Raw genomic sequence first — 26,301 nt, forward strand, 5'->3', positions numbered from 1 at the left:
GTTAACCAACTTTATTTTTAAATTTTTCAAGTCATTTGTTTTATTTCACTTACTCATTCTTATTAAATCTTTGTTTCATTGCATCATCGTAAAATATGTGGCCCAAACTAGTTCCACTTGTAGGGAAATCATTGTGGTTTTCTTAGTAGTCTAGTGTGCAGTTGATTTTTATAGATGTTCAATCCCTCAAAGATAGACAAAGCTGGAGAAGACTCTCCCACTGCAAGTGAGGTTTTTCCATTTCTCGTGTATCACTGTTTGATGTTGTTACTGATGACCAGCTTTAATGTTATATAGTCATTATAATTTTTATCTTTTTTCAACAGAAAGTAATTTTATTTTTCTGTTTAAAGCTTTTGTCCTGAATTACATCTCTAGAGATTAATATTGTCATTTCTATTTTTGCTTACATATACTTAATATATTTTTGCCCATCCCTTACTTTCAACCGCTTCATATCACTTTGTTTTAGGTGAGTCTCTATTGAGTAGCATGTGAGTAGATTTTTTTCTACCCAATATAAGAATCTCTGACTTGTAAAAGTAGAGGTTTTTCTTTGTATTCACATTGGCAGTGATAACGGATATGCTTGGTCTTTATTCAATTATCTTGGTTTTATTGGTTCATCATTCCCCCCCGCAAAGCATTACTTTCCACAAAGGCAGAAGAGTAGAGAGAGTTTTGCTTCTCTGGATTTTCTTTCTTCTCTCTCTCCCTCCCTCTTTCTCCCTCTTTCCCCCAGAGGAAATCTGATTGTAGGAAATCTGATTTTCTACCATGTATCCCTAAAAATAGTTTGTGTTACCTGTTTTTGAATTTCATGCAATACGTACCATTTGGTGTCTGAATTCTTTCACTCAGCAATATGTTTTATGAGATTCCCATGTCACTACATGTAGTGGTCTGTTCTCATTGCTCGAGTATTCCGTGCATTCATCCTGCCTTTGATGGCAGCTCGGTAGTTTCTAGTTGGGGCTCTACCCAACAGTGCTGCTGCCAACAGTCTCATGTGTCTTTCCTCCTGCATACGTGTATGACGTTTCTAGGGCTCACAACCAGGAGTGGTTGTGAGGTAGGCACATTTTCTGCTTTGCTAAATGATTCCGAAGTTTTCCACAGTGCTGGCCCCAGTCCATCTCCTCTAGCAGTGTAATGAGCAGCAGTCTCATTACCCATGATCTTGACAACACTGGCAACGGTGCGGAGCAGGAGTGAGCCGTCCTCATGGACAGTCCCTCACGGGATTCTTGGGGTGGGGACTTCAGTGGAGTGGTGGAGAGGGGTCCCAAAATGTCATTTATTCTGCTGATTCATGAAGACCCAGGCTTGCAAGCTGCTTCCTCTCAGGAATTCACCTCCCAGGCCCAAAACACCTGGCCTCTACCCATGAGCTGTTCTCTTAAAAATGCAAAGTGGGAAAAAGGAAAACTTCAGTTCCAGCTCAATCAGTCACAGCAAGGAACTAGCCGTCCCCCTCTCAGAGCCTCAGTTTCCATACCTCCAGGGGAGCCATGAGAAGGGCTTCATAAAGGAACTTGCACTGGGCACTGGGAGTGCCTCACAGGCCAGGCACTAGGCACTGTCACAAGCCAGATACCTGGCGCTATCACAGACTTAGGGTTAGGGATACAGGGGCCTCGTCAAGGCCAAGGCTGAGCCCAGGAGGTAGTGTCTCGGGCCAGACAGCACGTGCTGTCACAGGTTCAGGGCAAGGCATCAGCAGCACCATTCCAGAGAGGTGTCTGGCAGCAGCATCACATCATGGCTCTGGCAGGCCACATTGTCTACTTAGCCTCCTGCTGCTGCCCCAGCTGGGTGAGCCCCTAACCCTGGGGCGGAGGCTCACTCCCTGCTGCCCTGCATAAACAAACCACGAGTTCTAGAATTCTCACACAATAGAGATGCCCTGCCCCACCCTGCCTCCAAGTCCCATAATGAGGACCAGTGAGGGCCGTGCAGTTGCTTGCCGTGGCATGTGGGCAGGGAGCTCTTCTGGGCCTCGCATCTCCATTTCCTTCTGCCAGGGCTGAGAATAATCTCTATGTTCAAGGTAGGGCTTTGGGAGCATGGGAGAGAGGCAGGAGGGCTTTGTTTGCCTGGGTGCCTATGTCAACTATCCTCATGCCTGCATGGTCTCCATTTGTTCCTGATGGGCATCTCCTCGTCAGACTGCATGGTGTGCCAAACCTGGGGACCCAGACAGTGTCGAGGCAGTTCCTGTTTGCCAGTGACCATGAACATGAGGAAAGAGCCTTATTAAAAATGGAAACAAAGTAATATCCATGGAACGGATTTGGGAGGCACAGTCTCAGAGAACTGGGACTTGTGATGAGGACGATGTGACATGTGGGTGACTGCTCATCCCACATAAGGTATCATTCACGTGGCTTATATCTCAACACCCCCTGAAGTGGGCTTTACCAATATCCACATTTCACAATAGGAACCTGAGGCCCAGAGAACTTAAGTGCTTGTGGTGCCAGTATTCAATACCAGTTTTCAGCAGACTCTTTGGGGGTAAAAAGTGTGGGACCCCATGTGACAAGGTCTCTGGGCTCCCACCCTAACTGACCACATGTAATCTTGTGGTGGCAGCCCTGATTCAGGTCACCTGCCAGCTGTCCATTCTGCCTCTTGGCAGAAAATTTGCTGGCGTGGCATCTGTTAGTAGGGATGTGTTCCCCACCTTAGGGCATTTGTCCTTTTCCTTCACTGTGTGACTCCCCTTCCCAGACCAGTTCCTTGAGTGAGTGAGTGAGTGAATGAGTGCTCTCCTACTCTGTGCTGTCCTCAGGTATCTGTGATGTCTGGGGGTGGTGAGGATGTGCACTGCTCCTTGTAGCTAACTGCTGTGCCTGTGATGATGTGGGGGTGAGGGTCTGGGACCTTGTAGGGACAGAGGTCATGAGCCAAGACACACATTCCCATTGCCACATGTGAGTGCACGGGGTGACATCAGAATACAGCTTGTGAGTGGGAGCGCTTGGACTCGAACTCCAAGAAGGGGTAGAGGTGGTCCGCAGTGGAATCTGTTTGAGCCACTGAGTGTCCCCCATATATGGAATGGTATCACTGTGTCTATGACAAGATTGATCCACAACACCTCATGCCCCCAAATTAATCCATCATGGCTCCCTCCAGATTCAGCTGCTGTTCTTGGTGCTGGCATCTCCAGGCTGAATCCTGCACATCTTGTATAAGGTTTGGGGGAAGGAGATCAGAGTCAGCGTTGTCCTGGACGTGAGTTGTGAGGTGTACTGTTCTCTGAAACTGAGGAACCCACTGAGGGTGTGGAGCACAGAAGCAAAGCCCAACCCTACCTCTTAGAGCTGTCACTTCTTTTAAATTTAATTTAATTTAATTAATTTATTTATTTTTGGCTGTGTTGGGTCTTCGTTTCTGTGCGAGGGCTTTCTCTAGTTGCGGCAAGCGGGGGCCACTCTTCATCATGGTGCGTGGGCCTCTCACTATTGCGGCCTCTCTTGTTGCGGAGCACAGGCTCCAGACGCCCAGGCCCAGTAGTTGTGGCTCATGGGCCAAGTTGCTCCGTGGCATGTGGGATCTTCCCAGACCAGGGCTCGAACCCGTGTCCCCTGCATTAGCAGGCAGATTCTCAACCACTGCGCCACCAGGGAAGCCCAGAGCTGTCACTTTTTAAGTAGCAAAGTTCATTCTGTGGGACCCTGGGTCTCCAGGGCCTAAGCTTTGTGAGAGAGGCAAGGGCAAGGCTTTGGAAGCCCTCTCTTTCCTACCAAAGTCTCCGTTGGAGCAGGGTGTAATCTGAAACAAGGTAGCCATAAACCCACCACAGTATATGAGAAGGGCTGGAAATGTGGCTCCCCCTTGGGGGAGACAGAATATAAGACAGCAAGCCATTGGACAGAAACATGGGCAAGAATGGAGCAATGAGAGGGCAAGGCAGACGAAACTCCATGGAGATGTTGGGGCTTGTGCAGGTGCCTGTGGATCCCTGGGGGGAACCACTGGTTGAGGGTAAAGGTGACCAGCCATGGGAGTGTGTGGCAAGGGGACCAGCCATCCATATCTGATAGCAGTACCAGGAGCCCTGGGACATGGTGGAACAAGACCAAACATCAATGGTTTGGGACCCTCTGAGGGACTGCTATGAGGCAGAGCCCAGTAGACGTTTCTGCTAATGTGTATGAGTTGCAATAGATTATTAGCCTGGTCTGTTGATTGTTGTACCCTCTCCACCACCACCACGGAACGCGCCCCTGCCGCCCCCCTTTGCCCCCCGCCCCGTTCCCAGGCAAGGACGAGCCTTGCTTGCTGCTGCTGAGTCCCTGAAGCTCTGGTTGGCACTGCACACTGAACTGCTGAAGGGAACACTTTCTGGAACCACGTCTGCTTGAGACAGTGTAAATACATGTCCAACTTTGCCTGTATGAGGAGGTCCATGACCGCCTGTGACAGCTTCTTGGGCAGCCCAAACTTTACAGCAGGCTATACATAAGGAACCTTTTAATTTGTCTTTAGTCTTGGTCTCCAACCTGTGCTGTAGAATTTCTCCCTTTCCTGTCCTCAGTGATGTTCAGTTATTAAATACCAGTCCAAGGTTGTCCAGTTCAGAATCTCAATCTCCTATCCATTTCAATGCAGCCCCTACTGCTCCCATTCCTGCTGTTGGAGCCAGTGAGGGGCAAGGAGGAAATTGATAAGCATCTCTACTCATTTCCTGGTATGGTCGCAGAGAGCGCACCTCCAGGGCTGGTGGTCTATGGAGGCATGCCCTGGAGTTGTACAATGTGACATCACTGTCCATTGCTTTCTGGCTACAACTGACTAGCAGCCCTGCTCATTGTGCCCCATCACTTAGCGCTTACTGACACTCACCCCTCTGATGATTCTCTCTTCTCCTTCACTTGTGTAAACAAGGGAGAAGGGATGAATCCTGGGCTGACGGATTGTAAGAAGCCCTGGAGGGGTTGTCTGGTCCCCGTTGTTTGGAGGCTGTCTTTATAACATGGGGCTCCTGCTGCCTCTGGGCCTTTGGTTGCCACTTCGGGGGTGGTGAGAAAAGCCCCTCCCTGCATGTGCATGTGGCAGTGGCTCCTTGTGACGGCTGGAAGTCTGAGGGCTGCCCTTTGCTGCCTGAGAGTCTGCATGGGGCTGTCATGGCCCCCTCTCTACCTTTTTTCTAAGGGTCCTGGTTCCAGGCCTGTGGTCAGACTAACATCTCCTGCAAGAATGTGAAGGGGAAGCTAGCAGAGGCGGGCAAATGGCCATGGCAGGTGAGCATCCTATTCCTGGGTGCGAACAACTGCAGTGGCTCCCTCATCCACCACCAGTGGGTCCTTACAGCTGTGCACTGCTTTCAGAGTTCAGTCAGGGTGGCCCTCCAGTCTCAGGGGCTTTGCTTTCTGGCCTAGGAGGCCCTGCTGAATCTGGGGATCCGGGAGTAGGGGCCTGGCTGGGTAACCCTGTGCTCAGCCTGTGTCTCTCCAACCATTCCATGTTTGACCTCACTGCTGGTGATCTGCCTCCTACCCGTGACCCTGCAGATCCAAGGACCCCAGATCATACTCCGTGAAGATGGGAATTCAGTGCCTCTCAGAAAATGGCACCAAACTCTCAGTCACTCGCATCGTGATTCATGAGGATTTCACCAGCCTCATGTCCCAGGATATTGCCGTCCTGAAGCTCAGGGACTCTGTCTCCTGGTCCCCCCTCATTCAGCCTGTCTACCTAACCCTAAACTCAAGCCATTTCTTGGATCCATGTGCTGGATGATCGGGTGGGGACAAACATATACTCGAGGTAAGTGAAGGCAGGCCGAGGTCCCAAGACACCTGCCTCTTCAGAACATAACTCCACCACGGGCTCCTCCATCCATTCCTTTATTCACTCATTCATTCCATCAGCAAATATTTCCTGAGCACCTACACGTGCTGCACGTTGCCCTGAACTCTGTTGATAGGAGGATATACACAGTGCCCTGGTGTAAAAGACACTCATGGCGTGTATGGACCTCAGTTCCCAAAGTTAAGTTAACTCCAATGTCAAGCTCTCACTTTGCCGCCTGGAAGGAAATTAATCTTTGGCTATTAATGGGATTTCCTGTCTGCAGGTGGCACAAGGACTGTGGTCTCAGGGGGGTACCTAGGCATTGGGTGGCCATTGTAAACACTTGTTACCTTGAACACCAATAATTCCTGTCCCTTGTTGGTGTCATTCTGAGGTCCTAGAATTGAGGAGCCTTTGTGGGGTCCTGCCCTCCAACGGGTGGCTCAGTCTGGGCTCTAGGGTCTTGCCACATTGGCAGGTAGCCATGGAGCAGTGCCCAACCATCCACCCTCATGGAACGTGAATTACTGGGGTAATCTCTCCTTGGCTTCATTCAGTGCTTGGATGTTGGTCTGTGCCCCTCGGGAGACTTTTTAATGAGCTCGGGCTTTTTCAAAAGTCAGATTGTGGTTTGGGGCCTTTATACATCACTATCCCAGGAAATGACCCTGCCTCCCACATTACGAATCTGGATAGCTCCAAGATGGAGATGTGCCAAAGAGCTGAAGGGATGACGAGGCAGGATCTCTCTCTTCAGAGACCCCACAGCCCTCCTACAGTCTTCAGGAGGTGGCTGTCAAGATTGTAAACAACAAGATCTGCAATCAACAAACAGTACAAGTTCCTCTTCTTGAAGGGCCAGAAAAAGTTAATAGGGAATGACATGATTTGTGCCATCTTACAGTGGGGCATGGACACCTGTCAGGTGCACAGTGTCTAGACCCGGGCGAGAAGACGACTTTCAGTGGTCATGCATTCCTTTCCACATGGCACTGGGAGACCTTATGAAAATCTCCTTTCCCTGGGCTTCAGTTTCCCAATGTGTAAAATAAGGGTGAAAATACTTTTCACTCCTCTCCACAATTATGGTTAATAATGGCAGTACTTCTCAGGTTATTTGAGCACTTCTGAACATCAGTCACATGCCCAGATCTGGGCCAGATGCTGGTGGAACGAGTTTAGCATAAATGGCATCATTCTGTAAGCAAGCTTCTGCTTCTTGCATCTTCTAGTCAACATTGTTTTTGAGATTTATCCATATTGATACATGCCTCTGTAATTCATTGATAGCTCTATCTACAATATTCTCTTTTGTGAATATTCCACAGTTCATTCATTCTCTTGTTTATAAACATTGAGGTAGCTTCTAATTTTTTCATATCGCATACTCTGCTGCTCTGAATATTCTTACACACATCTCCCTATTTACATGTTCCAGAATTTCTCAATATGGTGCATCCTGCAAGGAACTGATGGGTCATAGGCTGTGCATACTTTCATCTTTAATAGTCATTGCCAAATTGTTTTCCAAAGTGATTGTATTAATCTATATTCTTTTTTTTTTTTTGCGGTACGCGGGCCTCTCACTGTTGTGGCCTCTCCCGTTGCGGAGCACAGGCTCCGGACGCACAGGCCCAGTGGCCATGGCTCACGGGCCCAGCCGCTCCGCGGCATGTAGGATCTTCCCGGACCGGGGCACGAACCCATGTCCCCTGCATCGGCAGGCAGACTCCCAACCACTGCGCCACCAGGGAAGGCCCTAATCTATATTCTTAGAGCAGTGTTTGAGAATTCCATTGTTCCATATCCTTGTCAACTTTTGGTATTGGTCAGACTGTAAAATGTTTTCCATTCTGAGGATGAGAACTAGAGAAATAGTATCCCTTTGCGGTTGCATGTACCTGTCCCAGTTACTAATGCAACTGTGCATCCTTTCATATGTTTATTCACCATTCATAATTCTTTTTATGTGAATCACTTGTTCAGATAGTTTACACATTTTTCTATTGTTTGCCATTTTCTTTTTATTATATTTTTATGTTTGGGATACTGATTTTATGTTCATTGTGTATATTGCAAATACTTTCTTTTTGATCTTGTATATACTCTCCTTTGCTCAACAGCAATTTAGATTTTTTAAAACAAATTTTTATTGGAGTATAGTTGACATAATGTTGTGATAGCAATTTAGATTTTATTTCAATCAAACATATCTTTTTTTTCCTTTTTGGTTTATGCTTATTTAAGAACGCCTTCATTTTCCTGAGGTTATAAGGACATTTTCCTATGTTTTCTTTTTCCTAAAAGTTTGGGAATTTTGGTTTCCACATTTGGGTCTTGAATCCATGTGCATTCATTTTGTGAATGGTGTAATTTAGGGGTCTATTTTTATTTATTTTGTGTATGGACTACCAGTTGTCCCAGTGTCGTTCGCTGAAAAAACCATTTCCTATACTGGCTGTCACCACTTCTCTCATAAATCAAATTTCTGTATACACAGGGGATAATTTCTTGAGTTGGACACCTTCAAAAAATTTTTTTTCATTTTTAAGACAAGTATTTCTTGTGGTTTTTAAAATTGAAGTATAGTTGATTTATTGTGTTAGTTTCAGGTGTATAGCGTAGTGATTCAGTGTTTTTGCAGATTATATTCCATTATAGGTTATTACAGGATAATCAGTATAATTCTCTGTGCTCTACAATATATCCTTGTTGCCTATCTATTTTATATATATTGAATAGTAGTTTGTATCTGTCAATCCCATACCCCTAATTTGTCCCTCCCTGCTTCCCTCTTCCCTTTGGTAACCACAAGATTGTTTTCTATATCCGTGACTCTGTTTCTGTTTTGCGTATACATTCATTTGTATTATTTTTTAGATTCCACATATAAGTGATATCATGCAGTATTTGTCTTTATCTGACTTATTTCACTAAGCATAATATTCTCTAGGTTCATCCATGTTGCAGATGGCAGTATTTCATTCTTTTTATGACTGAGTTATATTCCATTGTTTTATATATATATATATCTCACATCTTCTTAAGCCAATTGTCTGTGGGTGGGCACTTGGGTTGCTTCCATGTCTTGGCTATTGTAAATAGTGCTGCTATGAATATTGGGGATGCATGTATATTTTTAAATTAGTGTTTTTGTTTTTTCCAAGTATATACCCAGGAGTGGAATTACTGGATTATATGGTAGCTCTGCTTTTAGTTTCTTAAGGAACTTCCATACTATTTTCCGTAATGGCTGCACCAATGTACATTCCGACCAACAGTGTACAAGGGTTCCCTTTTCTCTACATCCTCTCTAACATTTGTTATTCGTAGATTTTTTTTTTTTAGTTTATGATCATTTTATTTCAACTGGTTTTTAAAATCATAAATGAGGTTTTGGAATCCAAAGTCAAAACATATATTCTTCGTAGCCTCAGAATTTGGCAAGCAATTCCAGACCTTGCTTTCCAAATCCAGTCTTCTTTGCTATTTTTCAGAGTCTGAGCCCTAGTTTTTAAACTACTCCATTCTAAACATACAATTTTGGATGACTATTGTGCACTTGTTAATAAGATTCTTCTGAAAACAGCCCATTAAATATAAAGAATAATGGTTTCTGTCTGAGTATCAGCAGAGAGGGAAGAAAAACTAAACACCTATCAAAAAATCATTTCTTCATTTAAAAAGTAACAGAACCAGTGCTGTTCTCTGCCATGAAAGAGAACATGCAAAATTAAATTACTTTGTAGACTTTGGTAATGTTTTATTACCTACACAGGCCTCAGTCTTACTTAAAGATCATATTTTTACGCAAAGTCACCGTCAGGATTTATTAAGTAAAAATCCTGGGTACTAACATGGTCCTAAATGTGCTATTCCAAAGAGGAACAGGTTACTTTTGAGGAAAAGAGCTGCCTCGGTAATTTCCCTCAAATGCTTATTTAAATAAACACAGTTAATGGAAATTTTTTAAACCAGCTTTGGGTACTATCTAGCCCACTGCCCACCAAACAGAAAAGGAGATCAAAACTTTCTTTCCTTATTCAGGAAAGTTTCACCTTTACTTTTAAGATTACAACCTTTTCACCTTTTATGACTGCCTCATACAATATTTAAATTTTTTTTAATTCTGCATTTCAGTGTTGTAAGAGTTCTTTTTCAAGTGATCTTCACAACCCAGAACACAGACAACAGAGCGACATTTTCAAGTCACACTGTTTGACAATAACGAAGAGATGAAAATGGACGGATGTCTGAAAATATGTATTCCCTTTGCTCCAAAGGTGAGCAAACTTTTAACATGTGAACAACACAGAACTCCATTCCTCTGGGGATCCCTCAAACTCAGAATGCTTCCGTTTAATACATCAGTATACTATTCTTAAAAATTAAAGTTTGGTCACTTGGAAAGACTGAACAAAAGTTATTCCCCTCCCCCCCAAAACAACAACAAAACAGCTGTAATCACCCCTTTCTCTCCCCACAAAAAAGGGAAGTAGTTGGGGCTGAAGCCTGTAAATCTGAAATTTCAGCTCCTAAAACATCGCTGCTATTTGCTCAAAGGTGCAAGTCCACATATTTCCTCCTCCAATACTTCCCCCATTTATAAGTTTATTTCCACACATGCATGCACATGCACACGCGCACACATAACACACTCACACATGTACTCTTACTCTCAAGTAAGACACTTTTTTGTGTTTGTTGATAAATTATGAGGATTATAAACTAGATGTGTACAGGGTTTCATAGGTGCTTTGTAAACATCAGAGTCACTTGAGTCCTTTTCTCCAAAAGCCTGAAATCAAATTACACAACCAGGGATCGCTGCTTTCCCTGACGCTGTTCACAGGCTGCATATTGACAAAGGGCAGAGAAAAAGTCCTCATAACTGATGTTCAGGTGGGAAGGCAAAGAGACAATCTCAGTCAACCTGATGTGCCAGGGAAGAAAGCCTAGTGTGCTGTCCACAGGACCAAACTTCAATAGTAAATCAGGATCAGGGAAACCATTTGAACTAAGTAAACTGTCTAACATATCTACATCCAAATCTGTGCATTTCTTTTGCTGCTGAGCTACTAACTGGCAGAAGTCTTGAGCAGCTCTCACAATATCTACTATTCCATCTTCTGGGGACAGCACCTTCACTGCCGATTGGCAATTTAAAACTTGATCATCTTTGTTACTATTACTATTTGCAAACTCTGGTGAGTATTTGGAACAATCTAAGCCCAGGAGTTCCTGCTGTTGTTTTAAAATTTCATCCATCAATCTGGAATTCTTTCTTTTGAGAATACCTTGGTGGTCGTAGAAGCTAATGTAAGAAACACCCACGGCCATACACCACACCACGAGGCTTGCGATGTCCGAGAAGCTGGGCTCCTGCTCCTCCTCGGTGATCACCAGGCCCATGTGCACAGGCAGCTTCTCCAGGGAACTGCCGTCCGCGCGCCAGCGTAGCCGCGGGTGGGCGGCGGCCGGGGTCGGCCCCCCGCGTGGATGCCGGTGGTGACTGCGGTTCCTGCCTTTCCTGCCGACAGCCAGGGGACAGCCAGGAGCTTGGGGAGCGTGAAGCCGAGCGGCGCTAGGACAGCGGCGGAGGGGGCCCGACGGCAGCGCCACCAGATCCAGTTCCAGGTGCCGGACCAAACACGGAGCCAGGAGGTGAGCATGCGGTGCAGGCAGAGCAGAGCGTGCAGTACCCGCCACACCAGCTTGTACACCGCCCGGGCACCCTCCTCTCTCCTACACCCGCAGCGCGACCGCTTCTCATCCGGCCCTGCAGCCGGCGCGGGCCATCTCTCCGCGTTCCCCCGCCCCCCGCACCCGAACCCCTTTCTACTGCCAACACCTCACCTCGACCCCACCGCCATCTATTCGTAGATTTTTTGGTGATAGCCTTGCTGACAGGTGTGAGGTGATACCTCATTGTGGTTTTGATTTGTGTTTCTCTAATAATTAGCAATGTTGAACATCTCTTCGTGTGCCTGTCTTCTTTGGAAAAATGCCTAGTCAGGTCTTCTGCCCATTTTGATTGGATTATTTGTTTTTGTGATATTGAGTTGTATGAGCTCTTTGTATATTTTGGATATTAACCCTTTGTCAGTCACATCATTTGCAAATATTTTCTCCCATTCCATAGGTTGTCTTTTTGTTTTGTCAAGGTTTCCTTTGCTGTGTAAAAGTTTTTAAGTTTAATAAGGTTCCATTTGTTTATTTTTGCTTTTATTTCTTTTGCCTTAGGAGACTGATCCAAGAATAAAATTGCTCTGATTTATGTCAAAGAGTGTTTCACCTATGTTCTCTTCTAGGAGTTTTATGGTTTCATGTCTTACATTTAGGTCTTTAAATCATTTTGAATTTATTCTTATATATGATGTGAGGGAATGTTCTAACGTCATTGTTTTACATGTGGCTGTCAAGTTTTCTCAGTACCACTTGTTGAAGAGAATGTGTTTTCGCCGTTGTATATTCTTGCCTCCTTTGTCATAGATTGACTGTAGGTTTGTGGGTTTCTCTCTAGGCTCTATTTCTGTTCCGTTGATCTCTGTGTCCATTTTTGTGCCAATATCATGCTGTTTTGATTACTGTAGCTTTGTAGTATAGTCTGAAGTCTGGGAGAGTTATATCTCCAGTTTTGTTCTTTTTTCTCAGGATTGCTTTGGCAATTTGATATCTTTTGTGGTTCCATATAAGTTTTAGGATTATTTATCCTAGTTCTGTGAAAAATTTCCTGGGTTTTTTTGTTTGTTTGTTTGTTTGTTTTTTGCGGTACACAGGCCTCTCACTGTTGTGGCCTTTCCCGTTGTGGAGCACAGGCCCAGTGTCCATGGCTTACGGGCCTAGCCGCTCCACGGCATGTGGGATCTTCCCAGACCGAGGCACAAACCCGTGTCCCCTGCATCGGCAGGTGGACTCTCAACCACTGCGCCACCAGAGAAGCCCTCCTGGGTATTTTTATAGGGAGTGCATTAAATCTGTAGATTGCTTTGAATAGTATGGCCATCTTAATAATATTAATTTTGAAATCTAATAGCACAGAATATCTTTGCATTTCTTTCAGTCTTCTTCAGTTTCCTTCATTAATGTTTTATAGTTCTTAGTGTATATGTCTTTCACCTCCTTGGTTAAGATTAACCCTAGTTTTTTTGTTTGTTTGTTTTTCACACTATTTTAAACAGGATTTTTAAAAACTTTCTCTTTCAGGTATTTCATTATTAGAGTATAAAAATGCAACAAATTTCTGTATATTAAACTTGTATCCTGCAAAGTTACTGAATTCATTTATTAGTTCTAATAGTTTTGGATGGAAACTTTAGGGTTCTCTATATAGAGTATCATGTCATCTGCAAAGGTGACAGTTTTACCTCTCCCCTTTCAATTTGGATACCTTTTATTTATTTTCCTTGTCTGATTGCTGTGGCTGGGACTTCCAATACTATGTTAAATAGCAGTGACAAGAGTGGGTATCCTTGTCTTGTTTCTGAATTTAGGAGGAAGGCTTTCAGCTTTTCACTGTTGAATATTATGTTGGCCCTGGGTTTGTTATAAGTGGACTTTATTATGTTGAGGTATGTTCCCATATGTTGTTGAGATACCCACTTTGATGAGGGTTTTTATCATGAATGGATGTTGAATTTTATCAAAGGCTTCTTCTGTGTCCACTGAGATGATCATGTGGTTTTTGTCTTTCCTTTTGTTAATGTGGTGTATCATATTGATTGATTTGTGTATGTTAAACCATCCATGGGACCGTGGAATAAATCCAAGTTGATCATGGTGTATGATCCTTTTTATGTATTGTTGGATTCAGTTTGCTAATATTTTATTGAGGATGTTTGCATCTATATTCATCAAAGATATTGGCCTGTAATTTTCTTTTTTGTTAGTGTCTTTTTCTGGCTTTGGTATCAGGGTAATGGTGGCCTCATAGAATGAAGTTGGGAGTGTCCTCTGCTCTTCAGTTTTTTGGAATAGTTTGAGGATAGGTGTAACCTGTTCTTCCTATGCTTGGTAGAATTCCCCAGTGAAGCTGTCCAGACCTGGACTTGTGTTTGCAGGGAGTTTTTTTGTTTGTTTGTTTGTTTATTTGTTTTACAGATTCTATTTCACTTGTAGTGATCAGTCTGTTCAAATTGTCTGTTTCTTCTTGACTCAATCTTGGCAGGCTATATGTTTCTAGAAATTTGTCCATTTCCTCGGTATTGTCCAATTTGTTAGCATATAATTGTTCATAGTATTCTCTTATGATTTTTTGTATCTCTGTGATATTGGTTGTTATTTCTCCTCTTTCTTTCTTATTTTGTTTATTTGGGTCCTCTTTTCTTCTTCGTGAGCCTGGATAAAGGTTTATCAATTTCATTTATTTTTTCAAAAAACCAGCTCTTGGTTTCATCATTCTTTTATATATATATATCTTTTAACTCTCTATTTTACTTATTTCCTTTCTGGTCTTTATGATTTCCTTCCTTCTGCCGACTTTGGGCTTTCTTTGTTTTTTTTTTCTAATTCTTTTAGGTGGTAGGTTAGGTTGTTTATTTGAGATTTTTCTTTTTTTCTTGAGGAAGGCCTGTATCACTATAAACTTCCCTCTTAGAACTCTTTTGCTACATCCTGAAGATTTTGGAAAGTTGTGTTTTCATTTTCATTTGTCTTGAGGTATTTTCTGATTTCCTCGTTGATTTCATCATTGACCCATTGGTTTTTTAGTAGCATGTTGTTTAGTCTCCACGTGTTTGTTCTTTTCCTATTTTTCTTTCTGTAGTTAATTCCTAGTTTTACATCATTGTGGTCAGAAACATGCTTGATGTAATTTCTATCCTGTTAAATTTGTTGAGGCTGGTTTTGTGACCTAGTGTGTGATCTAACCTGGAGAATATTTCTTGCCCACTTGAAAAGAGTGTGTATTCTACTTTTTTTTTTCTTTTTTGGATGTAGTGTCCTACAGATATCAATTAAGTCCAACTGGTGTTTGGTGTCACTTATGAACTCTGTTGCCTTACTGTTTTTCTTTCTGGATGATCTGTCCATTGAGGTCAGCAGGGTGTTAAAGTCTCCTACTATTATTGTATTATTGTTAATTTCTCCCTTTATGTCTGTTAGTATTTGCTTTATATATTTAGTTGCTCCTGTATTGAGTGTATATATTAACAAGTGTAATATCCGCTTCTTGTATTGATCCCTTTATCATTATATAATATGCTTCTTTGTCTTTCATTATGGTCTTTGTTTTAATGTCTATTTTGTCTAATATGAGTATTGCTACCCCCACCTTCTTGTCATTTACATTTGCATGAAATATCTTTTTCTATCCCCTCACTTTCAGTCTGTGTGTGTCTTTTGCCCTGAAGTGAGTCCCTTGTAGGCAGCATAATGAAGGGTCTTGTTTTGTTTTGTTTGTATCCAATCAGTCACCCTATGTCTTTTGATCAGAGGATTTAGTACATTGACATTTAAAGTAATTATTGACAGGTATGTACTTATTGCCATTTTATTCCTTGCTTTCCAGTGTTTTTGTAGTTCTTATTTTTTCCTTTCCTCTTTTTTTTGTTTTTCCCATTGTGGTTTGATTATTTTCTTTCATAGTATTCTTGAGGTCCTTTCTTTTTGGTTTTTGTGTATACAAAACCTACAATAGGTAGGTTTTTGATTTGTGGTTACCATGGGGTTTATATATATTGACCCATAATTATATCTATTTGCTTTAAACTGAAGTCATTCAAGTTCAAATACATTCTAAAAGATCTACATTTTTTTACTCCCCTCCTCCAAATTTTGTGTTTTTGATGTCATGTTTTATATCTTCATGCTTATCCCTTTACTGTTTATTGTAGTTATAGTTGCTTTTACAATATTTTTTGTTTTTTATTCTATGTACTGGCTTACTTAAGTTATCTTCAATCCTTACTATATATTTGTTTTTCCTATTGGGATTTTCCCTTTCGGACAGATTCTTTCTTCTTTTCCATTTAGAGAATATCCTTCAGCATTTCTTTTAGGGTAGGTTTGGTATTGCAGAATTCTTTTAGTTTTGCTTGTCTGAGAAATTATTTCTCTTTCTTTCTGTTCTAACTTATAATCTTGTTGGGTAGACTATCCTAGGTTTCAGGTTTCTCCTTTTCATGAGTTTGAGTATATCATGTCACTCCCTTCTGGTCTGCAAAGTTTTTGCAGAGAAATCAGTTGATAGCTTTATGGGGGTTCACTTGTACATGACTCTGTTTTTCTCTTGCTGCTTTTAGGAGTCTCTCTTTATCTTTAACTTTTGACATTTTAACTATGATATGTCTTGGTGTGGGCCTGCTTGGATTCATTTTGTTTGGGATCCTCTGTTCTTTCTGTACCTTGATATCTGTTTCCTCCTTTAGGCTTAGGAAGTTTTCAATCATAATTTCTTCAAATACATTTTCAATCCCCTTCTCTCTCCCTTCTCCTCCCAGAACCCTTACTATGCATATGTTGGCACATTTTATATTATCCCATAGATCTCATATTTTTCTTTCTTTTTTTTTTTTCCATTTGTCTGTCTGTCTGCTGTTCTGATTGGGTTATTTCCATCATTCTATCTTTCAGATCTCTTATGTGTTCTTCTTTGTTATTTAGTTGGCTATTCATTGCTTCTAGAGTGCTTTTTATCTCAGAAATTGAATTATCTACTTTTGATTAGGTCTTTACAGTTTCTAGTTCCTTGTTAAAAAGCATCTGTGTTTATATTGATACTCTTTCTTAATTCACTTAGCACTTTTTTTTTTTTTTTTTTTGCGGTACGTGGGCCTCTCACTGTTGTAGCCTCTCCCGTTGCGGAACAGAGGCTCCAGACATGCAGGTTCAGTGGCCATGGCTTACGGGCCTAGCCACTCCGTGGCATGTGGGATCTTCCCAGACCGGGGCATGAACCCATGTCCCCTGCATTGGCAGGCAGACTCTCAACCACTGTGCCACCAGGGAAGCCCCACTTAGCATTTTTATTAGCAACTTTTTTTTTGAAATTTCCCCCTTTTCTTTTTTTTAAATTTTTTAATTTATTTTTTATTTATTATTATTATTATTTGCAGTACGTGGGCCTCTCACTGTTGTGGCCTCTCCCGTTGTGGAGCACAGGCTCCGGACGCACAGGCTCAGCGGCCATGGCTCACGGGCCCAGCCACTCCATGGCATGTGGGATCTTCCCGGACCGGGGCACAAACCCACGTCCCCTGCATCGGCAGGTGGACTCTCAACCACTGCACTACCAGGGAAGCCCCTCTTTTTTAAAAAAATAAATTTATTTGTTTTATTTATTTATTTTTGGCTGCATTGGGTATTCGTTGCTGCACGTGGGCTTTCTCTAGTTGCGGTGAGCAGGGGCTACTCTCCGTTGCAGTGCATAGGATTCTTATTGCGGTGGCTTCTTTTGTTGCTGAGCACAGGCTCTAGGCATGTGGGCTTCGGTAGTTATGGCACATGGGTATTAGCAACTTTTTGAAGTCAGCGTCTGGTAGACTGATTATCTGTTTCATTATTTGGTTTTTCAAGGGTTTTCTTTTGCTCTTTCAGTTGGGAGTAGTTCCTCTTTCTTTTCATTTTACTTGACTTTCTGTGTTTCTGTGAATTTAGGTGAAACAGTTATCTATTGTGGTCTTGAAGTGGTGTTTTTATGTGGGAGTGTCCCTACATAGACTGTGTGTGCCCAGTGTCTTTGGTGTGAGGGCTGGATTTGATGCAGATGCCAGCCACTTCTTTCCTCATGGTGTGCTGCCACTATCACTTTGATAGAGGGTGTGGCTGGTGATGGAGGAGCTAGAGCCTGCACAGGGTGTGCGGTGGGACTTCCTCTCTGCTCCCTGGCTGTGGCTGTCCTGTCAGGGGTGGAGTCTGCTCCCACATTGCTAGAGCAGAAACTCTGAGGTCGGGCTTGAGCCAGCTCTGTTCCCTTTAAGTGTGTGTTTTTCCTTCTTGCTGCAGTGGGGCTTTTGCCCCAAAGGAGGGGAGTGATGAAGTAAATGGGGCTGAATTGGAATGTGGTTGATTTATAATGTTGTGTTGGTTTCAGGTTTACAGCAAAGTGAATCAGTTATCTATACCTATATAGATATAGATAGATATATCTATCTATATAGATATAGATATAGATAGATATAGATACAGATATATCTGTATCTATATCTCCACTCTTTTTTAGATTCTTTTCCCATATAGGCCATTACAGAATATTGAGTAGAGTTCCCTGTGCTATACAGTAGGTCCAATTAGTTATCTATTGAGAAGTTTGACTTTAAATCAAGTCTAGCTTTGTGACTATTGCGTGACTATGGATATTCTGATTTCTGGACTGAGATGTTTATGTGACAGCGTAATCATACTGATTATGATTACATTAATCACAGTGAGCAAAACGTTCTGACTCTGCCCAGTTTTTACCCAGGATCAGGGAAAGAACTCACCCCTTAAATACATTTTAAAGGGACAAAGGGGATTCCAATGAAGATGCCTTTTGTGTTCAATGTACCATTTACACTTTTCCCTGTCCTTTGCCCATGTTTTTCTGTTAAACTACTTTTCTTTTTATTGATTTGTAAAAACTGTAGATATTATATGCTGTGGTAATTGGTAAAGGAACATCATGTCTTTTTCAACTTAATTTTAAGTGGTTCATAAGTATAGGTGTATACATACACACATACTTATGGAGAGAGAGAGAAGATAAAACAAATATGGTTAAACATTAAATTAGTGAGTCTGGGTAAAAATATTATGCTTGTATATTTTCTGTAAGTCTTAAATTATTTCAAAATAAAAAGTTTAAAAAAAACTTTAGGAACCGGAAGTTTTAACCCTTTGTGAAATGCTTTGCAATATTTTACGCTACTTGTCCATGATTTACCTTTTTTGGTGTGGATTTCTTCCCATAGAGTTAATTATTAAAATTTTCATATGTTCATATTTATTGTTATTTCCCTTAATGATTGTAGTTTTTGTGCTGTGCTTAGAAATATCTTTCCTACCCTAAGATTATAAAATTCTTTACTCATACATGTTCTTAATTTTTTCTTTAAATATTTTAATTTTGATTCACCTAGAAGGGTGAGAGAGGAAACCAGTTTTATTTTTCTCCAAATGTAGCCAGTTATGTCAATAATTTTTATTGAATACTTTTTTTCGGCAGTGAATTAGAAATGCCCTCTTTATTATATGATACATTCCCATCTTATTTTTGTGTATTTCTGCCCTTTGCAGTCTCATTCGTGTGCCACCACTCTTTTTAAATTATTGTAGCTTTATAATTCCTTTTTGTATGTGGTAAGGCAAGTCCTCCTTCATTCTTCTTCTTTTTTTTTTTTTTTAACATCTTTATTGGGGTATAATTGCTTTACAATGGTGTGTTAGTTTCTGCTTTATAACAAAGTGAATCAATTATACATACACATATGTTCCCATATCCATTATTCTTCTTTTAAAGAATTTACCTTGCTCTTCTCCCATGTTCATTCTAATTGAACAATCTTTGTCTCGAGGTATTTTCTGATTTTTTCTTTGATTTCATTGTTGACCCATTGGTGTGTTTTTTTTTTAATTAATTTATTTATTTTTTACTGCATTGGGTCTTTGTTGCTGTGCGTGGACTTTCTCTAGCTGTGGCAAGCGGGGGCTACTCGTCATTGCAGTGTGTGGGGTTCTCATTGCAGTGGCTTCTCTTGTTGCGGAGCACGGGCTCTAGGCATGCGGGCTTCAGTAGTTGTGGCGCATGGGCTTAGTTGCTCCGCAGCATGTGGGATCTTCCCCAGCCAGGGCTGGAACCCGTGTCCCCTACGTTGGCAGGCAGGTTCTTAACCACTCTGCCACCAGGAAAGCCCGACCCATTGGTTTTTTAGTAGCATGTTGTTTAGTCTCCAAGTGTTTGGTTTTTTTTCCCATTTTCTTTTGAACAATCTCAGTATAATACTAAAAGGAAAATCATGTGGTGATTTTGGGAAAATAGACTCCATTTTGCTCTATTTTATTTGTGTCCCTAGAGCTGGAGTTTATATAGCTTTCTCCATATAATTACTGCATGCTGCTTCTTAACTTTATTCCCAGATATTTTATATTACATCTCTATTGTAATATAAAATGTTTTTTTCAGTGTATTTTCCGTTTGTATTATATATTGATTTTTTGTGTATTTACTTTGTAATAAGCAAAATTCCTAGATATAGTGGATATAATGGATTCTCTTTAATTTTGAGACATACCATCTGCAAACAATGGTAAATTTGTCTCTTACTTTTCAATATGTATGCCTCTTACTTCTTTCTCTTGTTTATTGCAATGTCAAGAATCATATTCCAGAACAATTGCTCTGTCTTCCAGGAGACATTGTGTTATCTTGTTTTAGGTATGTCTTTTAATAAACAGTATAATGCTCAGTGCTATATTTTTCAACACATTTGGGAGGCTTTCCTTTAATTCATTTACCAAGAAGAATGTTTCTTTTTATCCCCCTACTTTATGTATTGGTTTGATTTTTTTTTTCCACTCCACTTTTCCCCTGTAGTGGTTTAAAAGTTGTCATATCTCAACATCATTCTACTACAGATATTTTCCACACATGTATTTAAACTTGACTTAACACCTAGAGTTAATCAATGTCTACTGCTTCCTCCTTAGCAGGACAAGAGCCTTCCTTTTCACTTGCCTCATTTCCATCCCCCAGACTCATCTTGTTGAAAACATCTGGGAGTTCAGCTCACTGAACCCTTCTGTTATATCCAAGAGTTTTTAATTCACTCTCTTGGGCTTTCCAGGTTTATGCCCATATGAGCTACAATTAGTGATGATTTTGCCTCTTTCGTTTTCATGATTTTTACTTTTTTCATTATTTTGGGTACTGCTCCCCAAAAGCAACCTGGAATTATAGCTCTACTTTTTCCTGTTGCTTACCTTCCTGGAAGTTCTTCCCACACTTCATCATGAAGCATGTTGCTAACGTGGCATAGCATCTGTCGAGGAGAGAGCCATTCCTTTGTTTCACTGTGGCATTTTATTTCAGGAATGAATGCTATGCTTCGTAAAATGTGGTTTCTGCAGCTATCACGATGACTCTACACTCTAACTCAGCTAGAGTGAGTTAGAGATATGGTTGACTGGACTCCATATCTAGAGTGCTGAGTCAGTTCCATGAACAGATTCTTCATGTCCATTTACCCTGCCTGCCAGGATTAGCCCTCCCTGGTCATGGTGTGCTTTGGTTTCATTCATCTGTTGGATTCAGATTTATAATATCGTTTTTTAGAATACATTTAATTTATTTGTTCATCCAACAAGACACCCCGTGCTGGGCTCTGGGCCAGGCACAGGATAGTGTTGGTGCATGGCCCAGGAAAGGTACTGGCCCTGGAACAGCAGTCCTATGAGACACCATCCACGCAGCCTTTGCGTTTTGTTTTGTCTTCCTCCAGTGAGGCTGGGCTCCACCGAAGGTGTGTTGAGGAAGGCACCCCCTTTGTCAAGTTATAGAATCACAAATATGCTTCACTTGAAAGCACAGTCTATGTTCTGGAACATTTGAAATAACATAAATTATCTGCTCCTTGAATGCTGGATAGACGTTGCTTGCGAAACCACATAGGCCTGTTTTCCTTTGAAGGGGTAGTTCTTGAGCAATACTTTAAGTTGTTTTGTCCGTGATTATTGGATTTTCTTAGAAATTATTCATTTCATCCAGATTTTAGATCCATAAAGAGAAAGTTATAAATAGTCTTCAGATACTAGAAAGTGTATTTTCCCTGGGTCTGATTCTAGTCTCTTTTCTACTTATACCACAAAGTATTTGAATTTTCCTTCTCTTTGAGTTTTTCTTGGTAGGACTTACAAGATATTTATTTTGTTGTTGTTTTTTAAGTACAATTTATTGATTTTATTCCTCAAGTCTATGATTTTTTTGCTTTCTAATGCATGACACCTGCTTTTTGTCTTTATTAATTCCTTTTCAAGTGTCTTCAGCTGAATGTGCAGTGATAAATAATTGATGATGACAATAAATAATTTATTTTCATTCTCTCTTGTTTGGTATTAAAGTATTTAGACTAAGACTCTTCTGTGTGAAATTCAGGCCCGCATCCCATGGGCTTTGCAATGTATGGCCTTCTTATCTTTCTACACTCTAACTGTAGATTTTAATTCTGTTTTTACTTTAACATTTTTGAAAGTTAATTTTTTTTTCTTTGATGGGGGTGGTTCACATTTTGTTACTGGATTCTGGCTTAATTTCATTGTGGTAAGAGAATGTCCACTTACAAGATCTTTCTCTCTCTCTTCTATTTTCTCTCTCTCTCCCTCTGAGTTCTCTTTTTCTCTGGATTGCCAGAGTCCAGTCAACCATATCTCTATCACTAGCTTGATTATCACTGGCTTGATTTTCCCCTTCATCTTCCATTTTCTCTCTCCACAAAAGGCCCCTACTGAAATCTGTTTAATACATGTCTTTAAAGAAGTCTGTATCTTTGAAAAATGCGTAGTGTTGCTATGTGTATATTTTACTTTGCATAAATGATGTTGTGCTGCAGTCCTCTCCTGTATTTGTTTGTTGAGGAATCTCAATTTGTTCGAGAATCCACATTAAATAGTTTTATTCTTTCCAGTCATTGCCCCCATATGCCCTGTGTCAAATCTTCTTCCCTTCTCCAAACATCATTTTGGGCAGAGCGCATAATTTTCAGTTACTTTCAGTTATTAAATACCTTGTCATATTATAAGTCTCAATTTAAAAATCAATTTGATTGGAACTTCCCTGGTGGCACAGTGGTTAAGAATCTGCCTGCCAATGCAGGGGACACGGGTTCGAGCCCTGCTCCAGGAAGATCCCACATGCCGCGGAGCAACTAAGTCTGTGTGCCACAACTACTGAGCCTGCACTCTAGAGCATGCGAGCCAAAACTACTGAGCCCGCGTGCCACAACTACTGAAGCCCACGCGCCTAGAGCCGGTGCTCTGCAACAAGAGAAGCCACCTCAATAAGAAGCCCAGGCACCACAACGAAGCGTGGCCCCTGCTCACGGCAACTAAAGAAAGCCTACGTGCAGCAATGAAGACCCAATGCAACCAAAAAATAAGTGAATACATAAAAGTCAATTTGATTTAAACTTCGCCAAGCCCTACTCCATCTCCCTCCTCTGGAGCATGGGGGTCTGGACACTGGGAGCTGACAACTGGGTCAGCCTAGACATGGAAACCTTCAAGTCTCCCTCAACTCACTTTCTCTGCTTGTTAATTTTCAGGGTTTCCTTAGATAGGCTAAAATTGACCTCTAGTTGGTTTTAGACAGAGAAAATGCCCTATCTTAATTCATCATCTATCTTCAATGAGATTTGGTGTCTTTCATTGAACAGATGGTCTTAACTTTGATGTAATTAAGCCTAACACATTTGCCCTCTTCAGGTTTGTGGGGTTTTATCTTATTTTAAAACATGTGCTTCATCCCAAGTCATAAAGTCATGGCCTTACATTTTTAATTAGCTTTATCTTTCTCACTTTTCACATTTAGAGTTTTATTTCCTCTGGAGTTTTGTTATGGCAGGGTCCAACTTCATTTTTCTCCATCAGTTTCTCCACCATCTACAGCAGAGACCTCCTTTCTCAGTCATGACACTTTCTGGAGCATGTGCCAAGTTTCCTCCACCTGCAGGCATCTGGCTGGCTCTCCATTGCCCCATTGGTCTATTTTTCAGTTTCTATGCTAGTACCGTGGTTTCTATAATTATAGCTCTGAAATAGATCTAACTCTGTTTAGATGTTTCTCCAGTCCCCAGCCTCTCCAATTTGCTCTTTTTTTCTCAAACCTGTCATAGAATTCATGGACTATTATCCTTCAATATCAATTCTAGAATCAGATTGTCAAGGTCCTGAAAAAATCCTGCTGACATTTTATTTGGAATCGCTTGAACTTTAGAGGTCAACATAAGGGGAACTGACATTGTTATAATTTTTGACTCTTTCACTCTCTGTTGAATACAGATAAAAGAATATTTATAAAATGTGTATGGAGAATAAAGAATAACACAACCAACACCAATACCCTCAGCACCAAGCCTATAAAATAGTGCATTACCAGAAACTTGGAGGCTTCCACGTGATGATTACTGAATCTCAAACCAGGAAGGCTCTGATGCTGCTTTGGTTTTTCTCTGCTGGCTGGCATTTGCTCTTGGTGCCTCAGCTTCCCTGTGTGCAGGGTGATGTTCTAAGAGGACATGTTCTTTAGAGTGTTTTTTTGTGGGAGTTCGCTGAAGCATGGCTTGAAAGTGGGTTCCTTCAGTCAGAATCTATATTTGCTTCTGCCAGATACCTGGACATAAAACCAACCCAGGACCTCTTTAAATGACATTCTTGGCTCCAGTTTTTTTAACCACCCAGACAGTGTGAATTCAAGTTGCAAGTTCACATGAGGGCAGGTGTTCCTAGTTTATCGTCACTCGGAAGGTGTGGTCCTTTCTGGGAGGTATAGTTTTTTGCAGGAGGTTTCCTCTTGGGCTCCCCTCCTTGGGCAGGCCCTGGGTTTTGCCTTTCGTCTTCTGCACCCATGCATGAGGCTGTGAAAACCAAAGCTCAGTTTCACTGGGTTTGGCCTATGGCTTTGGGGCAAAAGTCATCTTCTGGGCTTTGCTGATGACTCTGTGTTTTAGCCCTCCCTTGGGTTTTGCACTCTGAGGAGTCTTTATTTTCTTGCTAGCTCATCCATGCATTTAAAATCTCACAGGTTTAGTTATCTTCAGCAAGGTGGGAAAGGGGATCTAGTCTTCCATACTGTAGGAAGCCAAATGTTGAGAACTGACTTTTTTACATTGTTTTAAGTTACCTCATCTAAGAACAACGGTATATCTGTACATTAATGTGGGTCTTCTTTTGTGTTCTTAAGTATAGTTTTATTATTTTTTCCTTACATGTTTTATGCACTCTTCATTAGATTATGTCTTATAAATCTTGGTTTACACTACAAGAAAAAATATACATATATGTGGGGGAGGGAGGGAGGGAGGGAGGGAGAGCATGAGCTGTTTTTCAGATTTATAAAACTTTTCAACAATACAGAAGAATGTAAGAAAGTTTTAAGAAAATCATAAACCCACCATCAGCAGAAATAACAGCTACTACTTTTTGATGTATGCTGTTGTAAACATTATTCTTATACATGCACCTGCTTTGCACAAAGAGAGAGGGGGCAGGTTTGCATTTCAAATGGCTCATTCTGTAAGCAGGATTGTAGGAAAGAAGAAAGTCAGGGGCAACACCTTGGAGGCCCACCACGATTTAAAGAGAAAGCAGAGGAGGGGACCGGCAGTGATGGTCAGAGAGTTAGCAGGGGAATGCAGAGAGAGCCCATTGTGATCCTGAACTTGGGCCCCAGTGCAGTGCTTCCATGTCACAGAGCAAGTTCATAGCCATGCGTTGATATCAGGGACAGCACGGGCCTAACACAGCTCGTGCTAAGGATATGGCCCCGGAAGGTGCAAGTTTATTTGTCCAGGACTTGCAGGGAGGCCTTCCTGCTGCCTCCTTTATGCCTCCCTTCCTCCCCTCCACAGGGTAACTCTGGCAGTTCCCTTGTCTGCCAAGTAAACCACACCTGGATTCAGGTGGGGGTGCTGAACTGGAGCTTTAGCTGCAGCCGGCACCGCTTCCCGGGCATCTACACCAGCACCTCCCACTTCACCGACTGGATCAGGAAACAGATCAGTGATGTGAGGTTCGTCAGTAGGGCCGGGCCAGGCTTCCTGAACCTGGTCTTCCTCACTGGCTACATTCTGCTGGTTTCCTTGGGCTCCCCGTGGCTCCTGTGAGTGATGTTTCCAGGGCAGTCCCTCCCGGAGGCCACTTCTTCCTCCCCTCTGTCTGTCCTCAGGAGAAGTGGAGGCTGGAGGAGCACAGGACATCAGGGCAGAGTACTCTGGGGGAGGGTCCCAGAGCCACTGTTTTTTCAGTTGTTCAGTGAAGATGCTCTTGAACTTTGTGTCACTGAAGTCATCATCTTTCTTCTTGATTATGGCCAGACCCTTCAAAGCCTCCCCTCCCCCAAGAGGCCTGGCTGTCCTCTCAGGGGAGCCTCCCTGATAGTCCTCCTTGTACTTGTGCTCATCATGTTCCCCTCTCTGGGCTACAGTTTCCTCTTCTGCCAAATATGGAGCTGGACTTTGTGATCTCACTCCCTGCTTAGTCATCCCAGCACTCCAGCAATTCCCAAGTCCCCATGACTCTCTCCTGGGTCTCTGACCCAACAGTTTTCCCTCAGGCCTTACTGTGAGGGTTGGCCTCTTCCCAAGAAACTCACAATGACCAGACCTGCACTTGTGGACTTGGTTCCAGAACATGTGGGTCTCTCCCAAGCCCTCATATCACCCTAGGAGTCTACAGAAACTGACTGGTTCCTCCTCTCTCCCTGGCAGGGATGGGTGATGATGGGGGGCAGGGAGGGGGGCAAGGCAGAGTGCCTGCTTAGGTGACTGTGTGAGGTGACGGCACCCTGAGCTCCTGAGCTGCCTTAGT

General features: G+C 42.1%; 1 protein-coding gene and 1 pseudogene across 2 annotated transcripts; one reads left to right on the forward strand and one right to left on the reverse strand.

The window, feature by feature from the left end:
- Positions 1-1,761: 1,761 nt before the first annotated feature.
- Positions 1,762-25,598, forward strand: LOC309967607 (putative serine protease 46; the record flags this gene model as incomplete). The annotated part of the gene is given in 8 exon segments (XM_082848387.1): positions 1,762-1,815; positions 1,960-2,050; positions 5,164-5,351; positions 5,530-5,695; positions 5,698-5,778; positions 6,563-6,633; positions 6,635-6,730; positions 25,344-25,598. Coding segments are annotated over 8 exon segments (1,002 nt in total).
- Positions 10,615-11,578, reverse strand: LOC309966968 (dehydrodolichyl diphosphate synthase complex subunit NUS1-like; annotated as a pseudogene). The gene has a single exon. The product of its transcript is annotated as a dehydrodolichyl diphosphate synthase complex subunit NUS1-like (transcript).
- Positions 25,599-26,301: the final 703 nt, after the last annotated feature.

The sequence above is a fragment of the Leucopleurus acutus genome (assembly GCF_964270905.1).
Source record: "Leucopleurus acutus genome assembly, chromosome: 10".
Taxonomy (NCBI): domain Eukaryota; kingdom Metazoa; phylum Chordata; class Mammalia; order Artiodactyla; family Delphinidae; genus Leucopleurus; species Leucopleurus acutus.